This window comes from Apteryx mantelli, chromosome 1, assembly GCF_036417845.1.
Source record: "Apteryx mantelli isolate bAptMan1 chromosome 1, bAptMan1.hap1, whole genome shotgun sequence".
Classification (NCBI taxonomy): domain Eukaryota; kingdom Metazoa; phylum Chordata; class Aves; order Apterygiformes; family Apterygidae; genus Apteryx; species Apteryx mantelli.
Window position 1 is genome coordinate 152,885,352 of NC_089978.1, and position 13,688 is coordinate 152,899,039.

General features: G+C 40.1%; 1 protein-coding gene across 1 annotated transcript in view; it reads right to left on the reverse strand.

Annotated features, from left to right (window-relative positions):
- CACNA1C (calcium voltage-gated channel subunit alpha1 C) overlaps window positions 1–13,688 on the reverse strand; it is a 500,936-nt gene that overhangs the window by 197,928 nt on the left and 289,320 nt on the right. The window contains exon 5 of the mRNA XM_013947219.2: window positions 6,242–6,381. Within this exon, the coding sequence (XP_013802673.1) occupies window positions 6,242–6,381 (140 nt within the window). The remainder of the gene's footprint in view (window positions 1–6,241; window positions 6,382–13,688) is intronic.

A 13,688-nucleotide genomic window follows, 5' to 3' on the forward strand; every position in this document is an offset into this window, starting at 1 on the left:
ACTTTGCCACATGTTATGAAGTTTAAAGACACAATCTGATTAATGCTAGAGAGTTTTGGATAAGGATGGAAGATGACTGTGGTAATGAGAAAACACTGCAATGAACACAGGGTAGTGAACATTTCTGGGACTGAGAAAGCAACGTAAATTCTAACAGCTGTAATAAAGAACATTTCAGGGCAACTGATGACTGACTGCTGTAAGATAGACCAAAATCTAAAAACATGTCTAAATTTTTCATTCACAGATGCACCTTGTCTGAAGGTCTTATCTCATTTTAACTAAAAATAAAGATTCAGCAAGTTACATGCTGTTGTTTCACTGACAGAAAGATATTACACTGTCATGAGGAAGACCTGGCTTAGGTTCCTTTGCTCATATTCTGTTTCCCAGTTATGCAATCACTGCAAATCTAGTAGGTCATGCATGTACTGGTGATAGATACCTTCCCACTCTGCTTTTGAACAATTCTCTCCAGCAAGAACTCAGAGAACCACCAATGAAGCTTGAAGACAGCACAGGCTTAGCTTTTTGTGGTTCTTATTAAAAAATAAAAGAAAAAAAAAGATGGTAAATTTAATAGAAAAGACAAATTTCCTCTCCAACTTTGGTAAAGATATTATGTTCTTCTGCCCACGTGCATCTGGTTGGTCAGCGGAGGATCTCACTGACAATACAAAAAGTACGAAGCACACCACTTACTGATTAAATTAGATGGCATTTGAAGTCATCTAGAAGAGCTTATAAATTAAGTTTGGCAGATATCAGATAGGCAATAGCTAATGGCAACAATGTAGTTACATGAAAACGAAGTACAACATATAAAGAGCATGAACAGAATGTATGAGGTGATATAATCAAGCAGCACGAATTTACTTACATGAAAAGTGAATAGAAATGGAATTTATTAAGTGAAATGGGCGTGAGTTAGCATATGTAGGAGTAACTGATTGCCCTTTCCAATAGTCAGGAGTGATTTTTTTTTAATTGGATCATGCTTCTTCACTGCCAAATTGGATGGGTTTTCTTGCCCTCCTCAAGCACAAAAGGTTTAAAATAAGTTTTAAAATGTTTAATAATGTAAAATGGAGATAGAAAAGTAATCAACCAAAAACTCCTGACACAAAAGAGCTATGACTTGATTCCCTTGATTCCCTAGAAAGCTTTGCAATGGCTTTACCCCTGCCAAAGGAGATACTGGATAACAGTTTCCAAGCCACTAAAGTGATTATGTTTTGGTGTACATGCCGATTTTGCACTTGTCCACTTATGCACACCAGAAGAATTGTTTTCCTTCTCTCTCTTTTCTCAAACCAATATATTGATCTTAATGCCACATTAAGATGGATGCTCTAATGCATACGAGGAGTTCTTTTTACCAGGAGGCTGTTCTGGTAGAATAACAGGTATGCTGGAATAAAGTAAGTACTAAACGGATTATGTTATCATGACAGTTAACAGAAGCATTGAACAGTAGAACCTGATGTGTGTATCAAAGATCTAAAGGGCTTACATCTAATTTTTAAAAGTAACTTACCACTTAGAAACCTAAATCATTCATATGCTTTTGAAAATGTTCACCATTAATGGTAAATGTTAACATCAAGCTAAACAGATTGGGAGCAGATTATACTTGTAGAAGCAATACAACTTTAAAAAGAGTTAAAAATGTTTTGCTCAATTATCTGTGTTTTTATTTTATTTTGTTCATATAGCAACAGTATGCGTTGGGATGAGAGCTGTAGGAAGCATCTAACTTACTGCTCTGCCGTACACCTCACACAGTTACAACAAAAACGGTTATTCTTTCCACTTTGATAGAAGATTTCAAGAAAGGAGCTCGAACACTTATTAAAAAAAAAAACAAAAAAAACAATCCCTACTGCACTGCTTGGAAATGTGTAAATACTAAACATCAATTACTAACGACGTAATGGGAACTCAAAGACATTAAGTTACAGCTGTAAATTCAGTGAAAGTCTTTCCCACGGTGCTGCAATCACTTTTGTGAGCTAGGTACAAAATGTCTATCTCATCTTCTAAACAAAATGACTATCTCCTTTCTTATCACAGGTGGTCTTGTGAATGCCCATATAATCATAAAGAAAAAAATACTGTCTGTTCTCTTAAGGATTATGGGATATTTATGCCCTATCACAGTCATCTTCAGTTATGGTCTTTAGGCTTTGTTGAATTAATGACCTCAAATCCCTTTGATTTTAGGAGGCACTAAAGTAATTTGGGGCCTGGGACAGTTTGATCTTAACAAAGGTTGTCGACGGTACCTTTACCTTTCTGCCTGTGGATGAACCAACTTGTTTTCTTGCAGATCAACCACTGTGTTGAATAGTCCCTGAATTCACTACATAGCTGAGAAGTTTTCTGGCATGAGATAGCCTCATCCTGGGGACTAAGCAGGGATGGGACTGACAGCAAAGGGATTCTCAGCTCCCATGCTACTGTCCTCTACCCATCTATCTGAAGCTTTCAGACACCCATGCTGGCCCAGATGTGTAGCATGGGTAGCCAATATGAGGCATATAGAATTAGAAGCCACTTCTGAAAGTGTTTAGCCTTGAACTTTTACTTCCACTTGTCCATCTGTAAAACCTAGATAATTGCCCCTTAGAGGGCAATTCATATGTTTTTTTCACCCACTTCTAATCATACCTTTGTGGAAACTCCATATTCTGAAACAGGTCATTAAATGTTCTAAACTGAATACAAAAGATGCCTCTATTAAACTGAATTATTTCCAATGCATTGAGCAAGAGAGAAACAATTCACACAGACTCTTCTTGACTCAGAAAAAATGATTCCCTCCTCACTGCTCCCATGCCACCAGTCAATCTCTCTGCCCCAGATTATCTATTTCCCAACCCCAATCCCAATGAGTTTGTTATAATTTGCATACAAAAATTCACCATGTGCTTCACAATTTTGGTTTATAAGGATCATTGTGCTTTGCAAATTTTTTTTCCAAGTTGTGGTAATTAGATCTGGACCTCAAGCCAAACAGCAGATGTTGGGCTTTCCTCACAGAAGGCAGCTGCCAGTGACCCAGAAGATCAGCTCTCATAAATTAGATGTTGCTTCCGCACCCCTTCAGAGTCTGTTAAATGAGAATAAGCTACAGTACACGTTACATTTATGTAATTTTAGGACAAATCTGAGTAGGTAATCTCCTCACAGTGAAAAAATTGCTATATTTTGGAAGGTGAAGGAAGCAAAAGGCAGTTTTTTATGGATGGCGAGGCACAAGTGCAATGTTGATAACTCATGTACCAGCATTTGTAATGTTATCTCAGGGACAGATTTGGAATGGGACACAGAGATTTGACTTCCAAATCTCTTTATTAGCTTATTATGTTATAATGTAATCCTGCAATGTGCTATTTATGGCTGGCTCAGGCAATGTTATCTGAAGGCCTCATGAGAAAAATTACACACTAATACATATGGATTTGATAACATCTATTAGGCTAATCAACAGGTGTTTGGTACAATACAAAAATACACAGTGAAGACTGAGGCCATGTTAGCTACAGATCTAAATAGGCTTTCTAAAAGCCACACCAGCCCCGAATAAGGCTGGTTCAATAAATACATCCCTGGTGAGAACCATAAAAATTAAGAGAGGATACGTCTATCAGGTCAAGTTGATGGTTTGCCTGCTTCACACTGGACTGACATCTGATTGTCTAGACCAAATAATTGTTAGTTTGCATCTGGCTCCTTGCCTCTCTTCTGGTGCAAACTGAATACTTCCCTTGATGAGAAAACCCACAAACGGACTAGAAGACAGACTATGCTGAGATCAAGATCATACGTGCATGTGGGTATGAACTATGCCAGATTTGGCTCCCTCAGCTTCCTCCTGTCCTCTCAGAGCACCCTACCAAGACTAGTGCCCTCCCAGATGAGTGGTTGTATTTTAAATGGATGCATATTAAACAGAACCTAGAGTGATGGGATAGCTTTCCTGTGCACAACCTGTTTACCTGAAAGGGCCCTGAGACTTGTAAAAGTAAAATGTAAAAAAGGCAAAAGTAGTAATAAAAGTCAGCTTGCACCCCTTAGTTTGGAAAACACATGTTGCTCTCAAAACAGCTAGAAGTATAAGCACAGCTAAACTCAGCCTATGTCAGAACAACTTTCAGACCACATCCCCAGCATCAGCTGCATCTCACCAAGAACACTTGGGTTCACAGATGTTTAAATCTGAGGCTGGTCACTTTGTGCACCTTCCTCCTACCAATGGGTGGGAACACAAAGAGAAAACGTCAAAAGACTTAGATCAGAGAACGACTAGAAAAAACAACAAAACCTTGATTTACAGCCAGGAATTAAGTGGGTGCCAGTGCAGACCAAAGAGCACAGGTAGAATATGCTATATGTGACAAACCCCACCAAGGGCAGAGCTGCGTTTTGCACTGACTGAAGGTTTTGCATGGTGCCTGATTTTCTGCACACATCAACCCACTGCGGCAGGTTAGCACACACACAGGTGGCATGATGTTTGGTCCGCATCAGAAGGAAAGGTCCCTAGTTGACTAATGGACAGTATTTACTTTTCTGTATTTGCTACTTACCCATCAACACCCAAAGCAATCCCAGGCTGGGCACAAGCTAAGGCCCTACAGACGAGTTACCAAGCATGGCTGTTTTGTGAGACCAAATAAGAGTGCTGTCAATTGCTTGAGCATTTTGCTTTTATTAATGCTTCAACTCTTCCCACAGAGATCCTCAGTTTCCATTTAAAAAGTTTCTACCCTTCATGGTTGTGGAGAAAAGCTGAAAACATGGCTCCAATATAACCTAATGGATCAGAAAACGAGCCAAAGAAAAAGAAATTCACGTTGATTTATTTTGTAACAAATAAATCATGATCTTTAAGCTAATCTCAAAGAGTTTATGGTAGCCTGACTCAAGGTTTTTGAATGACTCCAGTTAGAAGTACTTAAATAAGATATCCAACTAGCAGGCTCCCTAAACAAAAACAAACAAAGCTCTTTCCACAGCCATTCTGGAGAAGAACTCCTTTCACAGAATCACAGAATCACAGAATGGTTGAGGTTGGAAGGGACCTCAGGAGACCATCTAGTCCAACCCCCCTGCTCAAGCAGGGTCACCTAGAGCACGTTGCACAGGATCGAGTCCAGGCGGCTTTTGAATATCTCCAGAGAAGGAGACTCCACAACCTCTCTGGGCAACCTGTTCCAGTGCTCTGTCACCCTCACAGTGAAGAAGTTTTTCCTCATGTTCAGTGGGACTGTCTGTGTTTCAGTTTGTGCCCGTTGCCTCTTGTCCTGTCACTGGGCACCACTGAAAAGAGTCTGGCTCCATCCTCTTGACACCCTCCCTTAAGATATTTGTACACATTGATAAGATCTCCTCTCAGCCTTTCCTTGCTAACTACCTCTGTCATTGCTATCAACACAGAAATCAATGACAGCTTTCAGCTAAATCTCTTTCCAGAAGGCCAACAGGTCCATTCTAAAACAAACTCTTGAGCCAAATGATATGATCCTCCCATATTGTGATGTCCATATTCCACCTCTGCGATGGAATTAACAGCCTTCTAGTTACTCAAACCTTCCTTGCAAATAAGAAAATGGATGTCAGACTATGAAAAACTGCTTGAGGACTTCCTCAGAGTCATTACAAATGATTTAAGCTAATACAACTAACTGAGAACATAATTGTTTCATTGCCCTATGTACTGCTGGTTCTAAATTGTTCCCAGCACTCTCGATCAGGGCATCACATGCAAAGAAGAAAATGCAGTTTTAATGAAAAAGGCTCCCCTCCCTCCAAAATCTATAAAAAAGACCACTCAGCATTTCCATCAAGGTCAAGTATTTGTAATACCCGCAATGTACCATGACTTCACAGTTGTTTAAAGCATCTAACATAAATGAAATGACTCAAAGAGACTATATTTTAATTTGTTAGCTTGAAATCTTGAAAATCTTGAATCTCCCACTTCCATTGCTTACAAAGTTTGGATGATCAAATCTGACACCTCATGCAACTTCCATTCTCCCTCAGCTTTGGTTTGGTCATCTTTTGATTAATATCATATCTATCATGAAGCTACACTCACATGAATATACCTCCTTCACACACCAAAAAAAAATCTGCATCATGTTGCTTTGTTAAAATCATTACACAGAAGGATTACCCCTGCGTCATGCCATGACATGCACACACATAAAAGAAAAACAGTGATGTTACTTACTAGGAACTCCAGACACCAGCCGTAAGGGACGTAATACTCGGAAAGCTCGCAGTGCTTTAACATCGAATCCGGCACCTTTTCCTCCTATTGAATTCCCCCCATCTGCTTTGGTTGCTTGTTCTAAAATTGCACTAAAAAGCCTGTAAAAAGAAAGAGGAAACAAGCTGTAGGCAGACAGCAAGGCTTGGGCTAAACAGGAACAGAGATCATCATCATCCTATCACCCAAACTATCTCACAGACCTGTGAAGAGTGCCACACATCTCACTTGACTTTCACATATGGTGGAGAAAAGAGACAGACTCGTCCCATATGCAATAGCCTAATGGTGATGTCTATACCATTTGCAAAACACTTGTTTCTGGAGCAGACATAAATGTGATACGCTTCTCCTTCAGCCTCATGGCTCCTTGCAGCCAGCTTGCAGATTGCCCCCAGGGGCCAGAATGCCTGGGGGGAAGTGTGCACCCTGCCCCGCACGCCGGGGCATGTGGGGTGCTGTGTGCTTCAGAATGGGCATTCTGGCAGTACCTGAGGCCAAGCATAGCTGTGGGTTTTGCTTTGAAGGCACCCTCCAGGTTGCCCTTAACAGAGGTCTGTACATGCTCAGCAGGAGCTGGGTGGAAAGGAAAGAAATTTAGATTTTGCCCTTTCTGCTGTCATTGCTTTGCTATCTTTATTAACCAACAATCCACCTTAGGGAAAAAATCATCATTTGTAATTAACCCAATCATTAATTATTTGTCACCCATTTTACAGGGAATTAAGATTCACCAAGGTCACTGCAGGTAGAACTGGATTTAAAACTCAGTGATCCTTTAAGCTGCAAATTTTCAGATAAAAGAGTGTGCTCAGATTATGTGCTTGTGCATCCCATTGTTAATCTCCTGAGGCAGTGGCTAGGGAAGTGCAGAACTGTAGGAGTCTTCGTTTTATTACAAGTCTTAATGTTTTATCTTGGCTAAAAGGAGTTGCTCCTTTAAGGAGAAGGTGGCTAACTCAGAATATATTTGAAAAGGCAGAGCAGGGTAGGAAAGACATTGTTCTTTTAAGAAAGAGCTGAAGGTTCACTCTATGTGTTAATAAGAACCTGATTTAATAAATTAGCTTTCAGGAAGCAGCTACCATTTTTCTGGTAAAACATTAGTACCTTTGGGGGAGGATGGATTCCTCATGAATTTGCTAATGACATTGCTTTCAGCCTTGAAGTCATCAGTTTGAACCCAGCCAAATTCAGTAGAGGTTAAAAGCTGTTCCAGTCTAAATGGGTATTTGGCACTCTGTAGAAAAAGCTTGCCTGCAAGAGGCACAATACTCTGTGGCCCACAGCATGCCATGGAGGTACCAGAGGTACCTTTAAACAAGCTAGCAGAGATGCAAGCAATACTCTTGTTAGAGCAGCCTGGATTCAGGAGTGGCTAATTTATGTCACAGACACTGCAATCTGTAGTTCCTTTGTCAGAATCTCATCTATACACTCTAACTGGAAAACTCCACAGAGACCCCAAAACTGCATACACAGCAGAGACTGAACTACCCAATTGCAAGAAGTTCCAATCCCCGCAGTCCGTGGTTAAAACTTACTGATAGTGCCATGAATATAGGAAGCTTGCCCTGGACAGAAGAGAAGGATTCATTTACCAAGCATCTAAGCCAACACATTTCCTCAGCACTAAATCCACACAAAAATGTGGATTACTGGAGTGCAAATGTGAAATTCATTTCTCAAGCAGTTTTTAAAAATTTCATATAGAGAGTCTTATAAAACTTGTCAGCTGTGACTGAGGAACTCCTAACTAGATCTATTCAAAGCCTTAACTCCAAGCACTGCAGAAAGATTTAACAACTAGGTAACAAGCGTGGGAAAAACTGTGTGTGGGGAGCTTGGATGCTGAGTTTGTAGGTGTTGCAGACTGAGAAGCAGGATGCAGAGAAGACAAAAACAGAGCCTATGAGAAATACTGAGGCTGCTACAGATATCACAGGCAGAGACAGACAAAGCCCATGCACGGAACATGAATTATTGGAATTTACGTACTTTTTGAGCTTTGTACACAAATTACACAGCACTGCAATTTTCTGCTGGTGTTTGTAACAGGAACACCGTGGGTCAAATTTGGCCTAATGTATTTCCAGTAAGCTAGTGATTAAGCTCTATAAATGTGTTCTATTTCTTATTCAAACATTTCTGTCTTCCTAGTCAACAGAATTCCCATGCTAGATTATGAATGGCATACCTATACAACAGTCCCAGTCTCCCAGGACCCTCTGGAGGAAAAAGAATTCACTGCAAAAGGTTTCTCATACTGTTTTTCAGCTCTCTTTTGCAATGCTGAAAACAAGCAGTGTTAAATAAAGAACTCTGAGTCAGTGTCTGTGCATAAATGAGGATCTGGTTCTCCTGGTCCCCAATATCACTGGACCCATGTTTTGTTACCAAACAGTACTTCTTGGCAACTGCTCCTAAAGGCATTTTCTTCTGCCACTCACGCAACAGGCAAACCGTGAACTGCTCTAGAATTCTGCAGTCTAAGATAGGTATTCAGTAAGTCAGTTTGGGGGAAACAGAAACACAACCAGTATGGCAACTTACTCCAGTGGAGCTGGAACCCGCCTTCCCAGACTAATGCAGTTCTACTCTAGGCCAGCTGGCCCTCCTCATGTGCTCCACAGCTGACATACTGAATGTGCTGTCTTCAGGTACCCAAACTCATATGCCTATTCCACTTCAGAAGTAATTTGCAGTCATTCCTGCAGCTCCTCATTTAAAAACCTACATTTAAACTTGAATTGCATTACCCCTGCTAATCCTGCTTTAACATATTTACTCCAAGCTTAGTATCTCCCTCTGTACTAATCCTGCTTTTTACCAATGAAATACAACTTTATTTCTCTGATTTCTCTCCCTTCCCCTTCTACATTGGGGTCTAGACTCTGTGCCCAACCTGGCCTACCGAATCTCTATCTACTCCGCTCTTCAAATTTAGAGAACATTCTGTCAATCATACTTCATTGTGCCTATAGCCTCCTGAGTTAGGGCCTGGACAGACATCTGTGACTCAGAGGCTACAACTACCACATGCTCATTTGGCCATAACTTCATTATGACCCAGAGGAGAAAGGAAAATCCTGTTCATAAATAGCACAGATGATTAGATACAGAAGAAAGGCAAGGATTCCGACTCCCTCTTCCATTATCCTCTTCTAGAGAAAACCCACAACCAATATACTATTTGTAGCTTCTATGAGCTCTATAGAGTCCTTCCAGTTTGTCAGCTAACTGTTCTCCAACCCTAAAAGAGATAGATGGATGTTAACTACTCTCATAAAACTTCAAGCTAGAATCCTTCTACTCTATATTCATAAGGGAAGATCTGCTCTTTGATGAAAACCTTTGGGAAAAGCCCACAGTAGGTATGGTGAAATGAGGTGCTGTTCTTTCCTTCTCTTCTCTGTAGGTGAGTTAGCTGAAATGTATACTCCAAGCGTGATGCGAGAGAACACTGTGCTGACAGAAAAATCAAAGTTTGGATGACATAAAAATGCAAAAGGGCTAATCTCTTGCGGCCACTGAAAATTTCACCAACTCTTTTTAAAAAGGATATGAAAATCAATCGTATTTCCTTCCAGCTAACTACTTTCTGCCAACCTAAATTCATGTCCCATTTTCAATTGGATACAGTAGTTTCCACTGATGAGGCACAATTAACAATATCTTGATTCTGAATTTCACCTGTGACATGACTACAACTAAACTAAATTAATTTGACAGAGATGAACTATAAAGCAGAAAATAAATTTCTAACATACATATGTACGAATGGACCCACTCCACTTTTTTTTTTTAACATTTACTTGTGATGTATAAAGCTAACCTCACTGTTTTCCTATTTTTTCTGCTTCCTTTTTGACATCTGAAACATCAAAAAGTTTTTCTCTTTGCTAGATGACCACAACAGCAGCATGACAGGGCTGAAACCGGCTCTACAGCTCTTCATCTCTTCCTCTGTGGGGAAGGGCATGCTGATTTTTATAGCATAAAAAAGAACTTGTCAAGGACCTCCAGAAAACAGAGGGAATAGAGTGCTTGGAATTTTAAGGCCAAAAATCAGCAGAAAAATGCAACTGAAAGAATCCTTATAGGTACAAAGAAATAGTAAAGTACAATGACATTTTCACCACGTTTTACAGTTCACCTGTGATTTGTGAGTGTGAAACTGTGTGAGTCTACCCTTTAGAAATTCCCCATAGGCCTTCAGAAAGACATATACTGTGACCACATTTTCAAATCTATTCTGAATTTCAGAGCCTTTCCAAATGCATTCACTGCTTACCTTACCAAGTAAGACTGTCTTTCAAATTATGACACCTTTTTTTTTTCTGGCAGTAGTTATGGGGTCCTTGGAGAATGGCTGTGCTTGGCAGACAAACCAGAGCACTGCCAGGAAAGACAGATATTCTTCTAGCACAATATTTTCAAGTTAGTTTTCTCTCAAGAGAGATTTCTTCCAACAGCCTAATGTTAAAGGACATCACTGTTGTATCTGGAAGTTTTGTTTTACAAAAGAGGAACAGTAAGACTGAAGGAAGTAGGAAACAATTTGACTAGTGGTTAATGTTTGTGGGCTGTACCTCATTAGGCAGCTTAGGAGTGTGATCTCTACCTTAACTAATAATGTTCTTATCAACAGAGCCTCTGATTGATACCCACACAGAAAAATTTCTTCAAAGCAGTATTTAATGGTGCTACTATAGCAGGGTCACAGGCTATTTAAAGATAAGCTAGAATCAAGCTTTAAAGGACTTAGCTGATGAATAAGCAGATCTCCCACACTGCAAGAATGATAAGCTGTTACAAGCCTACAGGTCTGAAGTGCATCCTTTCTCCAGAAAACAGCAGTTATTTTCAATATTCCCCTCTCCTACTGTGTATTCATGTGGCCATATTAGAAACACGGACTCTAAGACTCCTTTAGATAGCAAGGAGACCTATCTTCAGAAGGTACGGAAAAGCATACAAACAAATACCAGTTTTTATAAAAACTGAGATTGCTTTCTATAATTTATGCTCGCTCCTACACATTTCCATTTTCCTCATACTCTATTGACTTGCATGTTTTAAAGTAAAGGAAGTAAGTTTCTCTGTATTCTCTCTTCAAGGCATAAGTGCTAAGCTGTGTATAGTAGGTAAACAAAGAACCTGTCTTGTTTTCGCTTCCTTAGCTTCCAGTAGCACTTGAAGAAGTACTTCCCACCTGGCCTTTATATTTTTTGTAGCAAGAGCAATCATCACTGAAAATGAAGATGATTCCTAAGACAGAATAAGCATGATTGGCAGTTATCAGGGTCATTTTGAGACTTGATGCTTCCAGTGTTAGTTCCATACCATCCTTTATTCCCCCATGAAGTAAACCCCTCTGCCCAGTGCTACAGCTGCATTCAAATAAGTCAGCTTTTTCCAATAACTCTGGCAGTGGGCAGGAAAAGGGCAGGAAGAAAATTTCATTACCAGCCTTTTTTCTGCACTTGCTTTCTTCCTCCTTTCTCCTTCTTCCTCTTTTTCTTTTGTTTTGAACCTTTACCATGGGACTTCTTCCCTAACAAAATATTCAGCTATGCCTGAATTCAAACATAATGTCATCGAGGGTTTTCAGACTGGAAAAGACAGGGCAGAACAAGAACAGACAGTATCACCACCTAGATTTTGCAGAGGGTCTGTGGAGAGAAAAAGTAGTGCACCAGCCTAGGCTGTGGCAGTGTACAAGTGAGTTTGAACAGATAAACATCAAAGGAACCCATCTGGCCTTGAAGTGAAATCTGTGGCTTGAGATTGCTACTCTTTAACAGAGACCTTGGGGTCTTGGCCATGTTTATTATACTTGCGCAGTCCCTCCCCAGTTACATTTTTTGTTTCCCATCTACAGACTGCGAGCTGCTGGAGGCAAGCACAGACAGCTTAGAGCTGCTGCTTCTGTCACTGGCAAGGGAATTACTTTCAGCCTGAATATCATCTTGCTGATTAACTGCCCTAGCAGGAAAATTGAAAAGGACTGTACTTAAAGTAGATATAATGCTGCCCTGTGATTTCCAGAGCCCTGCTCTTCTACATTCCAATGGAAAAAGAAGAGATAACGTGTTTAAAAAGTCTCTTTCTCATAAAAACAGTAAGGGAAGAATCACATTCACAAGACTTTGTTTCTCCAACCTTTCTTCACCTTAAGCAGTGATTCCCAAGCAGGTGAGATGTCTGAGGGCATTCAAAGGCAGAACCATCTAGAGAACTGGACATCAGTGCCAGGTATGGGTGGGAGATTTGCCAGTTTCCAATGACTAGTTTGCTGCAGGATCCTCTGGCCACAGGTAGCAATGAAGGGCAAAGGTAACTGGGCACTGCTGCAGGCAGAAGAGTTATGCGCACTTGGAAGTGGGGATGTTCTGGAACTAAGAACATGTTCCAGCTTGTCCTCCCTCCTTCTCACCACAAACTCTCCTTCCACCCACTTTTCCCCATGATGCTGGAAAACAGCAGGTTCAAGTAGCACAGAGTAGAGTTTGCTGACTGGTAATTTCTCAGGTCAGATTTGCAAGAGGCCATATGGACTTCAGTTTGGAGCAGAAATTATGAGGGGCTTTGACTATGAAGAGTGCCCCTTTTTGACATTTTCTGTAGGAGCTGATGCAGGTTCCTTTGGGAAAGAGGTCAAAAGAGTGCAAGTTTTTATGGGTGATGAAACTCTTTAGCCATGGAGGGGCAGGGAGGATGGGACAAATTACTGAGGAGAAAACATACTTGTTCTTGGTGTCGTCGCAGTAGGTTATCCTTACTTTATCATCCCTTCTCCTAGACAACAACAATTCAAAACCCTTGGTTATCTCTTAATCTCAGCTTGAAGCAACAGAAGATGTTTTATTTTGCTTTTACTGGAATCAATTACCCTTCTAACTTAAAAAACATTAGAGGAATAACGGGATTAGAAAGGTTGCACTTCACAGTGGCAATCTGATCCACAATATTAAAATTAGTCTTTAAAATGGTTCAAAACTTAAAAGGTTAAAATCAAAATCAGAGTGTTGAAATCACCAACAGAACAGTGTGAATGAACTAAAGAACTTATTTTTGTTTGTAAGTATGAAAACCTGAGATTTAAATTTTTCATCCTTATTTGGGAAAGACAAAAATCAGTAAAACTCACAAGATTGCAAAATTCCTTTCACATCCAACTCTAATCTTAACTAAAAGATCCCACTAAAGGATTTTTCTTACAGAATTACAAACTAAAGGAGCTTCTTCCAACAAGAGCATATTCAGTAGTTTAATTCTATCCAACAGCCTTGCACTACTTCCTCTTTTCATCCCTATCACCAAAGAGCTGTTTAATTTCCATGTCTTGCAAACCATTAAAAGCCTTGGAAAAGGCTGAGCAGCAAGGGAAACCCAAAATCAGAAA